Source organism: Rhinoderma darwinii, chromosome 3 (assembly GCF_050947455.1).
Source record: "Rhinoderma darwinii isolate aRhiDar2 chromosome 3, aRhiDar2.hap1, whole genome shotgun sequence".
In the NCBI taxonomy this organism is placed as follows: Eukaryota; Metazoa; Chordata; class Amphibia; order Anura; family Rhinodermatidae; genus Rhinoderma; species Rhinoderma darwinii.
In genome coordinates, this window is record NC_134689.1 from 235742085 (window position 1) to 235757129 (window position 15045).

The window sequence follows — 15045 nt, forward strand, 5'->3', positions numbered from 1 at the left end:
TTCGTTATTGCTGCAAAACACGGTGGCGGCCTGGTTAGCACTGTTGCATTTCAACACTGAAGTCCTGGGTTAAAATCCGCATGAAGTTTGTATGTTCTGACCATGCTTGTATGGGTTTCCTTTAGGTACTCTGGTTTCTTCCCACACTCCCAAAAACATACGTATCGGGTACTTAAATTGTAAGCCACAAGGACAGTGAGTACAAACTTCTATACAACGCAGTGGAATGTGAGCACGCTATTTTAGTAACAGAAATAAACACATTAAAAAAAAAAGAATTAAGAAATGATGCAACGTTGTAATAGGTCTTTATTACAAACGTCCTATCTTTTCTTTCTACAGCTCCTATGCAGACCTTTGTATCTCTATGGTAACGGACAAACAAACCCTGTATTGTACAATCCTGCAGTCATACTCCCTTTTATCTGTCCCCTACTTCTTACTAATTACCATATATATGTACAGTACAGATGGAAGGGAGTATGACTACAGGATTAGACAACACAGAGTTTGTCTGTGGTCTGTTACCATGGAGATGCATAGGTTAGAATTTGACTTTTTTTTATTTTATTTTTTTAATCTTTTTTCCATTTCCAGCTTTAAACCAGATTTTTGGTCTCTTCAGTTCTGGTGATTTTGTGATACGTTCATGTAGACATAGGCATAAGTGGCATGCATGAATGTGCGCATGTGGCCCTGCGCATCTTGAATTTAAATTTTTAGAAGACGTTGTGTCTGCCAAAGTAAGATTTTTAGCCAAACACAAACTTTTAATAGTTTATTTTCTTTGCAAAAAATACATACTGACACAAAATTGCTGTAAGGCTGTGTTCACATCAGCGTTGCCCTTCCATTGAGGGGTTTGCGTCGTGTTAACCCCTCAATGGAAAGGCAACGTTGCTGAAGGTTTCAGTTTGTCGCCGTTGTGACACGGTTCCGTTGTTTTGACGGAATCGATAGCGCAGTCGACTGAGGAAACCTCCAACAGAGCCGTCACAACGGTGACAAACAGACCATTAGCAACGTTTGTTACCATTGAGATCAATGGTGTGGGAAACGGAAGCGGAGGTTACAGTTTGCCTTTCCATTGAGGGGTTAACATGACTGAAACCCCTCAATGGAAGGGCAACGCTGATGTGAACAGGCCCTAAGACATTTGCATGTTAAAATGCCGAGAGGAATCATGACAAGTTGCAAGGTATGGATATAGGGTGTAGTATGAATTTTTTTATCTTATAAATATCAGGGATTATGTATACACGTCAAGAGAGTAAAAATTGTCCTGGATAACAGGAGGTGCAACCTGAGGCAGTGTCAGTTCAGGGTGGCCATAATACTGGCGCACTATAGCATCCAGGTTATGGTTGCGACACCTGGACTCCCCATGGTTCTACTGAACGGAATTTAGATTACCATAGGATTCTATAGCAATCTAAACTCTATTCAGTAGAACCGCAGGGGCTTAGGTGTTGTCCTCTTATCGAGGACACAAATTTGCCCAAAAAAGGATTGGTTATCACAGACCATTAAATATTACAACTGGAATACAACTTGCTCAGATACGCAGTCTGTCCGTCATATACATAACCTAGCAACAGCCGTGTTTTGCTGGCTGAGCAAGTGAAATAAGTCATGCATAGTTAACGGATTCACCTAAGAGCTGCTCTTCCCAATATGTGATAAAGCTTGCACACGTCCAATTAGGAGAATACTATAAGAGAATAGCAAACTTTTGATCAAGAAGAGGTAAACCAAAAGCAGACGCTCACAGAAGGGGCTGACATATTAACAGAGCCGGGCTATATTGATGATGCAGATATTCAACATCATGTAAAGCCTGCACAAGGACACATCATCCCGTCAGGGACTGTGTAATGATTCATTCATTTAATCACTGCCATTTCTGAGTGCAGGGTGCATATTCCCAGCCTTGTATAAAGAATGCAGTCAGGAAATTGTTATCACCTCCATAAAAGCCTCAATTCCACACACAATGCAGCAATGCCAGGTTAGCAGAGTAGTCCTACTTCTTTTAACCCCTTCCGGACTGAGCCACTTTTGGACCAAATGACAGCCTCATTTTTTAAATCTGACGTGTGTTACTTTATGTGGTAATAACTCGGGAATGCTTTTACCTATCCAAGCGATTCTGAGATTGTTTTCTCGTGACATATTGTACTTTAAGTTAGTGAAAAAATTTGGTCGATATATTCAATATTTTTGTGTGAAAAACACCAAAATTTAGAGAAAATGTGCAAAAAATTAGCATTTTCTAAATTCAAATGTATCTGCTTGTAAAACAGATAGTAATACCACACAAAATAGTTACTAGCTAACATTTCCCATATGTCTACTTTATGTTTGCATCATTTTTTGAACATACTTTTATTTTTCTAGGACGTTACAAGACTTATAAGTTAGCAGCAATTTCTCATATTTTCAAGAAAATTTCAAAAGCCCATTTTTTTAGGGAACAGTTCAGTTGTTAAGTGGCTTTGAGGGCCTTATATATTAGAAACCCCCACAAATCACCCCACTTTAAAAACTTCACCCCTCAAAGTATTCAAAACAGCATTCAGAAAGTTTTTTTTAACCCTTTAGGCGTTTCACAGGAATTAAAGCAATGTAGCGGGGAAATCTACAAATTTCATTTTTTGGGCAGAAATTCCATTTTAATTCATTTTTCCTGTAAGGGTATGTGCACACACACTAATTACGTCCGTAATTGACGGACGTATTTCGGCCGCAAGTCCCGGACCGAACACAGTGCAGGGAGCCGGGCTCCTAGCAGCATACTTATGTACAATGCTAGGAGTCCCTGTCTCGCTGCAGGACAACTGTCCCGTACTGAAAACATGTTTTCAGTACGGGACAGTTGTCCTGCAGCGAGGCAGGGACTCCTAGCATCATACATAACTATGATGCTAGGAGCCCGGCTCCCTGCACTGTGTTCGGTCCGGTACTTGCGGCCGAAATACGTCCGTCAATTACGGACGTAATTAGTGTGTGCGCACATACCCTAAAGGAGAATGCTGGTTTGCTCGGCTCGCTCAGGTATTTATTATGTGCATAGCGGCCTTTTCTTACTTTTAGGTCTTCACGAGTATCCGGAGATGGAGCCCAGGCTCACCACAACCTACCCTAGTCTCTTCCCTGCTTTGTTTGTCTCCTATGCTATTCTTTCCCTCTCTCCCTTGTGTCTACTCTGAATGGTCTTTGCTCCCTGTGGGGGTGCTCCCATGCTTTGGCCATTGCATCTCAGATTCTACAGGACGTTGACGTATTGCACATTGTCTGGTTCTCCTCACCATTGCTTTTTCCGTCCTACTCCTTCCCATTGTGTTATCCAGATGGCTGTAGTGGTGGGGGCTCCTCTTGGGTTGTGATGTTTACCCTTTTTGTTTGGGCTGCGCCCTATTTGCCAGGTTATATTATGGAGACACATTTTCTATGTGTTTGTATTTAAACTAATAAAAACTTTGAATTGGAAAAAAAAACAAAAAAAAAAACGCACCTAATCACGCGCTTTTCAATGTGTTTTTCACATTGACGCGTTTTTCGGCGCGTTTTCTTGCTGCAGATTTTGATGCGATTTTCCTCAACGATAGGCAGATAATTCGCAAGTGGAAACGCAAGATAAATTGACATGCTGCGGATTCTAAAGTCTGCACCAAAGGTCAATTTACGTGCAGAAACATACAGCAGTGTACGTGAGATTTCCTGAAATCTCATGCTGGTACTGTATTACGCTGCGGTTTTGCCGCACGTAATACGCATCGTGTGCATTGACCCTTAGGGCTAGTTCACAACGTTTTTTGGCACTATTTGATGCGGAAACTGCGCCAAAAAACATCCAAAACAGCCTCCCATTGATTTCAATAGAAGGCTGGAACGTTTTTTTCCCCCTGTGAGTCGAAAAAATGCGCTTTCCTCCGGCGGTTCCGTCTTTGGCCTCCCATTGAAATCAATGGGGAGGCAGAGAAAGCGTTTTCGCTGAATTTTTTTGCCCGCGGTGCTCAATGGCTGCGGCTGAAAAACACAGCGGATACTTCAGCAAAGAAAGTGCAGGCAGATCAAAATCTGCCTCAAAATTCCTGAAGGAATGCACATCACGCAAGTCAATGGGTGTGTGAAAATCACGGAGAACACGGACGCACATCCGTGTGATGTCCGTAATTTACGCAACAGTTGCTAAAGAAACTATAAGAACAAGAAAAACACCTCCTTCAGTTTTTTTTGCGGACGTAAAAAATGCGTGAGATACGGATGACACATAAAAAATGCTGACACGCACCGTACACAGAGGTCACACGGAACTGCAACACAGGACAAACGCAGCTTTTTTACGCGTGCAAAACGGACACGTTCGTGTGAATCAGGCCTATACCTGGTGACATATTCCATTTACACATAAATATATATACTCGTGAAGTGAATACTGCAGGAAGTAAAAACTTATATTACGAAGCCATACTTTAAACTACAGGAAAAAAAGCCTATGAAAAGCCTACCAGAAAAAAAAAATATACCCAGAGCATGCAGGGTTTGTAATGCTAACGACCCCAAAAACGCCAAACAAAAAAAAAAACACGCAAAACTTTGTATGTAGCCTTTTTTAACGATTCAGGATAGACTTTAAAAGTAAGGGTGTGTTCACATCAGCGTTAGTTTCCGCTGAGGGTTTCCGTCAGGTTAGCCCCTCAATGGTGACTGAAACCTAGCTAATTGTATTATTTTGCAAAAAACACTTCCTGGTATTCCCTATCTGTTGAAGAAATTGCGTAAAAAAAAAAAGCCTGTGAAAAACGAGTGTGGTGCAAAACCACTTAAAAAAATAAATAAAATAAAAAGCTGATTTTTTTCCAGGCAGAATTTTCTGCCTGCAAAAAAACAGTGTGAACATAGCCTAATAGCGATAATCACATACAAACTCTAGTAAGAAGTAGTAACCACTGTGTAATACACAAACAGAAAAAAAAATAAGGAGAAGAGGACAAATTACTGTAGACTTCTTCATTTTGGAGAAATTTTAAGTAGCTAAGCAATAAAAACTTCTATGAATGTCTATAAAATACAACCCAAAAAGTTAGGCGCCACCTGCAAGTTACTAGATCTGGAATTTGACCAAACTGACAGTCCAGTCATAGATTGTAATTCCTTGCGGACAGGGTCTTGACGAACCAGTCTGCCACTTAGTAAGCTCATGTTTATTGTACTCCTGCCTGTTATGCATTTAAACACTTTTGTATTTTATATGTACAGCGTCCGATAGAGCCTGTACAGCACGCAACTCTGCCAAGAGCATGGGCCCTAAAGCTGCTTTCGGACAGCTGTAATACAGCTGCATTTTAACATTCATTTTATGGCTGCAAGACCCAGATCCCCAGTGGTGCCAAGTTTAGTAGAAATGTAGGGGGTCTGGGTCTTGCTGCCATAGTACGGACACAAAAACACGGCCATGTTAAATTAACACTAATGACCCTGTTAGGGTAAGGCCACAGGGAGCGGCCCTGACACGGTCACAAAGCGGCTAACAACTGCGCCGGCACCATGTTCGGTGCGGCTGTCAAATAGCCTGTTAGTGGCCGCACGTTAACCAGTTCAGGACCGGGCTATTTTGAGCCTTCAGGACCAGACACCGTTTAGCCCTTTTTAGAACGCGTTCGTTAAATGGCTATAATTTTTTTTATTTGTTGGGCTAACGACGTGGATATGTGCTGCCGACAACGAGAATATTTCAGTTTTTTAAAACAATAGGATCAGCAGATGAACGAGCGTTTGCTTGTTCATCTGCTGATCACTGCCCTGTTTAAACAGGGCAACGAGCGTTCTATGAATGCTGGTCTGCCAGATAATCGCCCAGTGTAAAACAGCCTTTATTTTTAAAACAACTTCTGCTAATCTAATAGTATACATGATAAATATCAACTTTGTAATTGACTTACTGTTAAAAGTTGGTTGTTTTATCCATGCAAATTCTGTGTGAAATTACTGCCACTAGGTCTCCTTTCCGGTAATCTGCAGTCCACGCCCTTCTGTCAAGCAAAGTCCATCCCTGGTTTCAGTGCAGACGAGATAGATTGGAGAAGGAGGCGGTGTGTCTCTTTACTGCCTTCCTATACAAGTCTATGGAGAGGGGAGGGGGAGGAGGGAGCAGGGAGAGACAGACACGCTGCATGCAAGTCTATGGAGAGGAGAGGGGGATCAGGAACCGAGAGAGAGAGAGGAGACACAGGAGGCTGGTAAGACTTCTGTCACCCCAGTGCTGAATTCTCAGCTACATTGCTCATTACGGCTGTATAATCTCCCCCATGCTGCTGCAGCTTCTATATACACTCAACATTGAAATTGCAACACCAGGAAGGAAAAGCTTTGGTATTGTGGAAATCACAGGATCAATAGACACGTTAATGATATACAAATGATAAAAAAATGGAAACAAAACATTCCAAGCATCTTGATTTACTCAATATAGAGTATGAGCGCCACGCGCAGAAATGAACGTACTTACACCGTGACATGCTAACAATGAGGTTATTAATGGTTGTCGGACGAATGTTATGCCACGCTGAATGCACGCAAATCATCAAGATTGACAGCTGGCAGCTACCTTTGCAGTTGCCGACCAATGACGTCCCAGACGTGATCGATGGGAGACAAGTCTGGAGACGCTGCAGGCCAAGGTAGCATGTTTAGGCCACACAGGATGCTCACAGTAGCACACGCAACACGCGGCCTGGCGTTGGCCTGTTGAAAAACGGCTTCTGGGACACTTTGGAGAAATGACCGTACCACTGGTTCTACGACCAGATCAACGTAACGCCGATCTGTTAGTGTACCTGAAATGAAGACTAGAGGGATCCCGCTATTGTACATTATGCCACCCCACACCATAATCCCAGGAGTAGGACCTGTGAAAGCCTCTTCATGGCATTGCCCATGAGGTCTCCAGACTAATCTCTGGCTATCATGGTGTCAGAGAAAAGCAGGATTCATCGCTGAGGAGGATAGACCTCCATTGCCATCTTGCTGTGCACCATGATAGCAGTGGCGTGTTTTCAATGGAACACCTGTAGCTGGATGTCTGGCTCATAGCCCAATGTCGTGCAAACGCTTTCTGATGGTTTGTGTGGACACTGGTTGCCACCCTAGGCTTGGAACGGGACGACCAATTTCACTTGAAGTACAGAATGGATTCCTGCGCGCCATTCTTCCAATCAGACAGTGCAGGTTTGCCTCCGGCGCACCTCTTCTGGTCATTCCCGTTCGTTCTTGTTCTCCCAACCTCTCGACAACACAACGTTGAACAATGCGGACATCTCTGCCTAGGCGCGTAGCATTCAAGGATCCTGTCCCTCTCAGTTTGCGTCAAGTGGCAATAACTGGCATTCGACGAACAGGAAGCATCTCACAGTCATCGCACACCACTCAATCCAATTTTTGAGGTTTCATGTGGCTAAAAAAAACCTGACAACTTTACTTTCAATCTGGTTTTTATGCTGCTCCCATATCCCACAGATTGGAGATAGATGCTTGAAAATCTTATAATTTGCAGATCTTAGTGACACCTGTCACTTCCTCAATTTGAATAACCTTACATCTTGTCCTTCTTGGTGTTGCAATTTCAATGTTGAGGAGTGTATATGTGATATATAGAGATAGAAGAGCAGGATTTTCTCTATGTGTGCTGTGTATAGAAGACACACGATAGCAGTTAGTCTCCACCCACTAGCTCCAAAACAACGAAGGATTAGAGATAGAACCTGCAGAGGGGAAAACTGCTAAATAATGCAGAATACAAGTCATATAATGGCCAGAAATAGTGTTATTCCTCATGTACACACATATGACAGCTTATTCTGAAAAATCACCTGAAAAGTTAGGTAAGCTTTAAGACAGTGTGCACCTGGTGTAAAGAAAAAAAGTGTGGTAGACTTGAATGGGTATTTTTTATATAGGTACACAGCACTCTGTTTTCTGGGTGCATGGGTAGGTTTCTACAATGTATATGGAATAAAAATGAAACCTGGCACTTCAGTTTTTGCTTATAACAACTTAGTGTCCATATGATGTACATTCAATGGGTTAAATAAATCCATCTAAATGCCACAGTTTGGTTGTTATTCAACAGCCAATATGGGCACAACCACAGCTTCCACAAGGGTATCTCACAGCTTCCTTAGGTTTTGTTTACATCACGTCTGAGCCTTCCATCAGACATATACAGTGGGAGTGCTTCCTGATGGAAGGCTCTGACGTATGTCAATGTAAAAGGTATACGTCAGCCACAGGCTCCCTTGTTTGATAAAACAAACAAAAACAAAACAACGTCACTACATAGTCCAGCAATTTTTTTTTCTTTTTACAACAGAGCCTCATTTACCCATATTCAAATTGTACCTAACTTTTCAGAATTACCAGTCATATGTGGCTACATGAGGTAGAACACTATTTCTGGCCATTATATGACTCGTATGTGGCATTATTTAGTAGTTTTCCACTCTGCAGGCTCGCTTTCTAATTCTCAGTTGTCTCTGAGCTAGTGGGTGGAGCCCAATTGTCATGTCAACTATCATGTCTTCTATACACTGCACACAGAGGAGAATCCTGCTTTCCTATAAACACATACATACTGCAGCAGCATATAGTGGAAACTATACAGAAGCGTAGCTGAGAATCCAGCACCGGGGTGACATACAAATCTTACCATCACAGACTTACATGCAGTGTGTTGCAGAGTCACACTCTCTCAGCTCCCTCCTCCTGCTACCCCCTCCCCTCTCCAGCCCATCTCTTCTGTTCTGTAAGGCTGGATTCACACGAGCATGTTATGTAATGGACGGAACGTATACTAGGAGCCGAGCTCCCTGCAGTGTGTTCGGTCCGGGACTTGTTGCCGAAATACGTTCCGTCCTTTACGGACCGAACATGCTCGTGTGAATCCAGCCTAACAAGGGTCGGACAATGCTTGACAACACGGGGTTGACAGCGGATTACAGGAAGGGAGACACCTAGTGGCAGTAAATTCACAGAATTTGCTATGATAAAACAACAACATTTTAACAGTAAGTAAATTACAAAGTTGTTCTATATCAGGTACACTATCAGATCAGCAAAAGTGGTTTGAAAAGTTAGTGTCCATTTAACTATCCGTATGCTGGATATAACACTAAACCATACTTTACTATGGTGCTGTAAATGCTGTCCCAGTGTTATAGCCTGCATATAGAATGTCAGAAACTAGGTACAATATACCAGTCTAAATGAGGCCTAATTCGTCTGCAGATCTGGAGACAAATCCTGGCATGGGCAACTGTAATAAAAAAAAATATTAAAAAAAATACCGGTATGGTCACATGATTACTGGCACACTTTGCCCAGTTATACCCATGGTCACCCCAGTTACCTATAGACACGTTGGTACATGTAGTTCTACAATAAACTGCCTAAGCAGCTTACCACCTAAAATTCATCATTACACACGTAAACTTTATTATAAAGGACACGTCAAGGTCATAAGACCGGAAAAAAGTCCGGTATAATGGCTGCATCATGCGCTTCTTCCCGGCGCATCTTCAGCATGAGAGACGTACTGGACGTGAAGGAGAACACCAATCAACGCGCCTCTAGACTCTGACCAATGAGAGAACAGAACGCACTGTTGGAGGAATCTCTCAATGACAGCCGCTGCACACACCTGTGCATATCACACCATAGCAACTGCGCGTGTTCTCCCGCCAATAGATGGAGGAAAAGAAGTCCGCAGCAGCATAAGGAAAGCGTCACTAGGCATTAGGTTTTGCGCCTGTATACGCTGCATAATTACATGACTATTATGAGAACGGCATTGGTGAATGTCAAAGAAACAGGTAACTCGGGAGATCACAACTAATAGAACAGATATTACAATTGATAGATAAGCAGCAGGGAACACCGACTAGGTGACGTCACGGTACAAGTAGTAATGACTGTCCCTGCCGCACTAGAGCTTGCTTGCGTACGTCAATAACGCGTCCCTTATTCCGGACATAACTGGGTCACATTACGGTGATCCGGGGAACATTACCTTTTTTACAGTACGCGGGGCCTCGCTGACTGCACCCTCTGGGCTGCTCGCTCCTTCTCCATGGCGCTGCGTCGGATCGGTTCTTTTCATGGCAGAGGCTGGGACGCCCTTCACCGGCTGGTTGAATGGGGACACCGCGGTGTTGTCGCGCTCATTAGGCAGGGCAGCAATGTTAGATACTGCAGGGGCGGCTGCTTCATTCGGTTTCTCCCGAGCAGCTTCTTTCGGCCACTCTCTAGCAGCTTCATTCGGCCACTCTCTAGCAGCTTCATTCGGTGTCTCCCGAGCAGCTTCATTCGGCCTCTCTCTAGCCCCTTCATTCGGCCTCTCTCTAGCCCCTTCATTCGGCCTCTCTCTAGCCCCTTCATTCGGCCTCTCTCTAGCCCCTTCATTCGGCCTCTCTCTAGCCCCTTCATTCGGCCTCTCTCTAGCCCCTTCATTCGGCCTCTCTCTAGCCTCTTCATTCGGCCTCTCTCTAGCTCCTTCATTCGGCCTCTCTCTAGCTCCTTCATTCGGCTTCTCACGAACTGCATCATTCGTCTTCTCTCTAGCTGTTTCTTTCAGCTCCACTTCTGCCATCTTCGCTGTCACTACCTGCACGGACATAGCGACAAACACGTATGTCCCGACTCTATCTCCTCAGCCGCCTCCTGATGCACACAAACACTAGCACGCTGCCGGCAGCCTCTGACACGCCCCCGCAAGCTGTCCCTCAGACGCCGCTGTGGAACATGGGAAATATAGTTTTTCACAGAATCTGCACAAGGAAATTATTGATCATACTGGACCACAAATACCGACATGCTCCGTGTTTATTGATGCACTTGGTGAAGCATGGCGGGTTTTGTAGTCCTAGCTCTTATTCGTTATTGTCTTGAAAGTGTCACTTTACTACAATAACCAGAGTGCAATGCGTTCCTGCATGAAGAAGAGTGAGGCGGAGCTTCCTATTTCAACACTCTTTATTAGCAACGTTACACATGGGCTTGTAAATGTATAGGCCTTCTCGTTTTGTACAGACCCTCCTACTTAGTTTAACCCCTTAGTGACCACCAATACGCCTTTTCACGCCTGTCACTAAGGGGTCTTAGGCTAGGCCGCCGCCTTTTCACGGTGGCCCAGTCTAAGTCCTGCATGGGTGTCCCGTGCAGGCTGGAGCCGGGGCTCTGCTGTTTGATGATAGCTGGGCTCCTGCTCCAACGCCCGCGATTGAAGTTTACTTAGATAGCGGTCATTTAACCCGTTAAAGGCCACCGTCAATATCGACCGCAGCATTTAACTTGTTAAACATTTAACAGTGGGAGTGAGCTCCCTCTCTCACCCATCGGCGGCCCGTAAATGCATTCGCGGGTCTCCGATGGGGTGTCATGGCAGCCGGGGGCCTGATAAAGGACCCCAGGTCTGCCCTGGGCATATGCCTATTAGGACGCGCCGGAGGCCTTGGTCATTAAGGCCTAAAATAGGCTGGTCACTAAGGGGTTAAAGGAAAGGTGTCATGAATTATTTTATTTTTATTAATTTATGTGTTTTTATTTAATAAAATATATTTACTTTATTTTTTCACACAAAATGTTTTGTGTTTTTTATTAATACTTTTTTTTACTTCACTGGGGGCTGCCGTGTTTTCTTTCATCTGTGTATGTGTCTCTAAGGCCTTATTTACACGAGCGTATTTCACTTCCGTGATACGTGCGTGAAAATCACGCATGTCGCACGGACCTATGTAAGTCAATGTGGCCATTCAGACATTCCGTGTTTTTCACGCAGCGAAACTCACTGCATGTCCTATACTTGAGCGTTTTTTGCGCATCACGCACCCATTGAAGTCAATGGGTGCGTGAAAATCATAGACATCACACAGACGCACATCCGTGTACTGTGCGTGATTCGCGCAACAATGGCTCAAGAGATGAAGAGAAAAATAAAAACACCTCCTTCATTTCATTTTAAAAACTTCAAAAACATGTGACATAAGGATGCCAAAAATAACGCAGGCCCGTACCAAACACTGATGACACACAACTGTAAACGCGCGCAAAATGCTGCGTTTTTACACGCGCAAAACGCACACTTTCGTGTAAATAAGGCCTAAAGGACACATTCATAGATGAAATATGGCAGCTATAGGACATAACGAACGGGACCCATCCTTACATCCTGTGCCTCTGCCGTCTAGCTCTATACTGCACATGCGCAGTTCAGAGCGACCCAGCATAGAAGCTGGTTTGTAGGGGTATAGCCGGCGCCACTTTGGTGAAGACCGGCCGCACTGCTGGTGTGGGCGGGGGGGGGGGGCGCTCGACGAAGCAGTGGTGCTCGCAGCTGATTCTTCAAAACAGCTAATTGTCGGCTATGAAGGATCAGCAGCGCACGGACGCCGCTGATCATTCATAGCCGACAATCAGCGGTTTTGAAGAATCAGCTGCGAGCACCACTGCTTCGTCGAGTGCCCCACACACACACACACACTCACAAACCCCCCCCCCCCCCAAACATTCAACCGAGCCTTAGTCCTCATGCACACATCTGTTGCTCATCGTATGGCCGCTAATGACGGATCCGTGAAACACGGGCCACACAGGGATGGCTTCCGTATGCAGTCCATTATTTCAACGGACCAAATGAATGAAATGGCTGAGACTGTTCCGCAAAAAACGGACAGTAGCAGGACCTGTCCTATTTTTGTCGGAATGGCCACACGGTTCCGTTAAAACAACAGAAATGTGCATGGCCCCATAGAAATGGGTCAGTGTGCTATCCGTTAAAAAAAACAGATAGCACACTGGAGAAAATAACAGAAGTCGAAATGAGGCCTAAGTAATATGAAATATATAAAAATACTTATACCCCCCTACAGCAAACTTCTGTCTTCTCCCTGCGCCGCAATGTAAAGTAGGGGCCAATGAAAAATAATTCCCTTAGGGTATGTTCACACGGCACGAAGAAAAACGTGTCGCATAAACTAGCTTCACTGTTTTTGAAATACAGGGATTTTGACTAATTTTTCCAGTAAATCCCTCATAACAGCACCACAGGAGGTTGCCCTATTGCCCTATTGATCTCTATAGGACAGGAAGACAGAGAGGTTAAAAGGCCCCTCCCACCACCCGCTTGCCAGTGTTCTTCCTGTCCCTACAGGGTCAGGAGCAGAGAGACGTCGCTCCTGTGGTGTTGTCAGGAGAAAACTCGGGCAGGGGGCAAGATCGGGGAGTCCGTGCACTCCCCCTTCTATTCCTCCTAAGCCTAGGCTAATACCCTTAAAACACCTACCTTAGGAATCCTAGGCAGGTTTCCAGTAGTGTGTGGGGTTCGGGATTACCAAGCAGGCTTCAGCCTGGCTGCGTGACCATGCGGGGACCGGCTGCTCCATATGGTTGGAAGTGGCGGCAAAACATCCTCGTAAGCGCCGCCGGAAATCTCAGTCGCCGGCTATGACGCTGCCGCACCTCAATCGAATAGCCGCGACCGGAAATTACGTCGGGCTACTTCCAGTCTGCGGCCATCTTGGAAGGCGGGAAATTCAAAATGCCCGCATTTAAAGGGACACGCACAAGTATGTAGTTAGAGCTGATACCTCTAACTTGGATTTATATCTTGTGGATATTGCATCATCTATTACTTGTTGCGGTAATGGAACTTCCTCGTTCTGACGGAATTCCGGATATGTCTCAGGGTCACGTGAGTCTCACCCTTGGGGTAAGGGTTATGACTCCGTATGTAAGTACACCATACATTATCTGCCTTCTGTTTTCTTTAGGATAAGGCTGGGTTCACACACCCTATTTACGGACGTAATTCGGGCGTTTTAACCTCGTATTACGTCCGAAAATACGGCTCCAATGCGCCGGCAAACATCTGCCCATTCATTTGAATGGGCTTTACGATGTTCTGTGCCGACGGTCATTTTTTTTACGCGCCGCTGTCAAAAGACGGCGTGTAAAAAAGACGCCCGCATCAAAGAAGTGCCTGTAACTTCTTGGGACGTAATTGGAGCCGTTTTCCATTGGCACCATAGAAAAATGGACGTAATGGACGCAGCGAAAAACGCCGGCAACATGCCATTACGTCTGAAATTCAGGAGCTGTTTTCTCCTGAAAACAGCTCCGTGATTTCAGCCGTAATGGACGCTGCCGTGTGAACATACCCTCAAGGTTCCTCTCAGAGACAAAGTGATAAAAAGAAGGTTAAAAAATGTGCGACTTGTGCGACAAAATTGCCAGAGTTACATAGGTAACAATTGTATCAAGATTGTATTGCAAAATTACTAAAAGAGGAACAACCGTCATATATGTCTGAACTTAGGGCTATGATTCGCGAAGACGTAAGTCAGTCATTAGCCTTCCTCGCCCCTCCTGAAGGAACTCCCGCACACTCCCGGGCAAAAAGGCCACGGACTGAAGTGGAACAAAATTATTGCCCACCATCTCAGGGGTCTGATTCGGAACAGGAGTGTTATTACTTATCGGAGGGTGAGTTAGAAGAAGGAGAGGAACTCTTGCCTTCAACTTCATCTACTCAAGAGAAAAAAAAATTCTTCTCTTCTGAGATGTCCGATACCTAAATTCAGGCAATATGGGAGACCATGGATATTCCCGAAGGAGACCAACCCCATACCATCCAGGATGAGATGTTTGGGGGCTTATCGGAGAAGAAAACAAAGATTTTTCCGATAAACGAAAATCTCAAGAGAATGGTAACGACTGAATGAGAGGATTCGGAAAAAAAGACTCTACATTTCAAGAGAATTTAAAAACAGACTTCTCTTTGATCCAGAAGACACAAAATCTTTTGATGAGATCCCAAAAGTAGATGTCCCAGTAGCCAGGGTTGCTAAAAAAAAAACGCAAACCCATTTGAAGATTCCTCTCAGTTGAAGGACCGGAAGGCAGACGGGCTGCTGAAAAGAGCTTGGGAATCTTCCTCCGCTTTGATCTCTATGAATATCACGGCCACATCTGTAGCAAGAGCAATGTTTATAT

The 15045-nt window shown here is 44.5% G+C and overlaps 1 protein-coding gene across 4 annotated transcripts in view; it reads right to left on the reverse strand.

Moving 5' to 3' along the window:
- Window positions 1-10765, reverse strand: part of AHCYL2 (adenosylhomocysteinase like 2) — a 145289-nt gene extending 134524 nt beyond the window's left edge. For 3 of the 4 annotated variants that reach the window (XM_075857541.1, XM_075857542.1, XM_075857540.1), the window contains exon 1: window positions 10067-10765. In XM_075857541.1, the coding sequence (XP_075713656.1) occupies window positions 10067-10672 (606 nt within the window). In that variant the 5' untranslated portion in view covers window positions 10673-10765. The remainder of the gene's footprint in view (window positions 1-10066) is intronic. The other variant, XM_075857543.1, reaches the window with a different exon arrangement.
- Between the last annotated feature and the right edge of the window lie 4280 nt (window positions 10766-15045).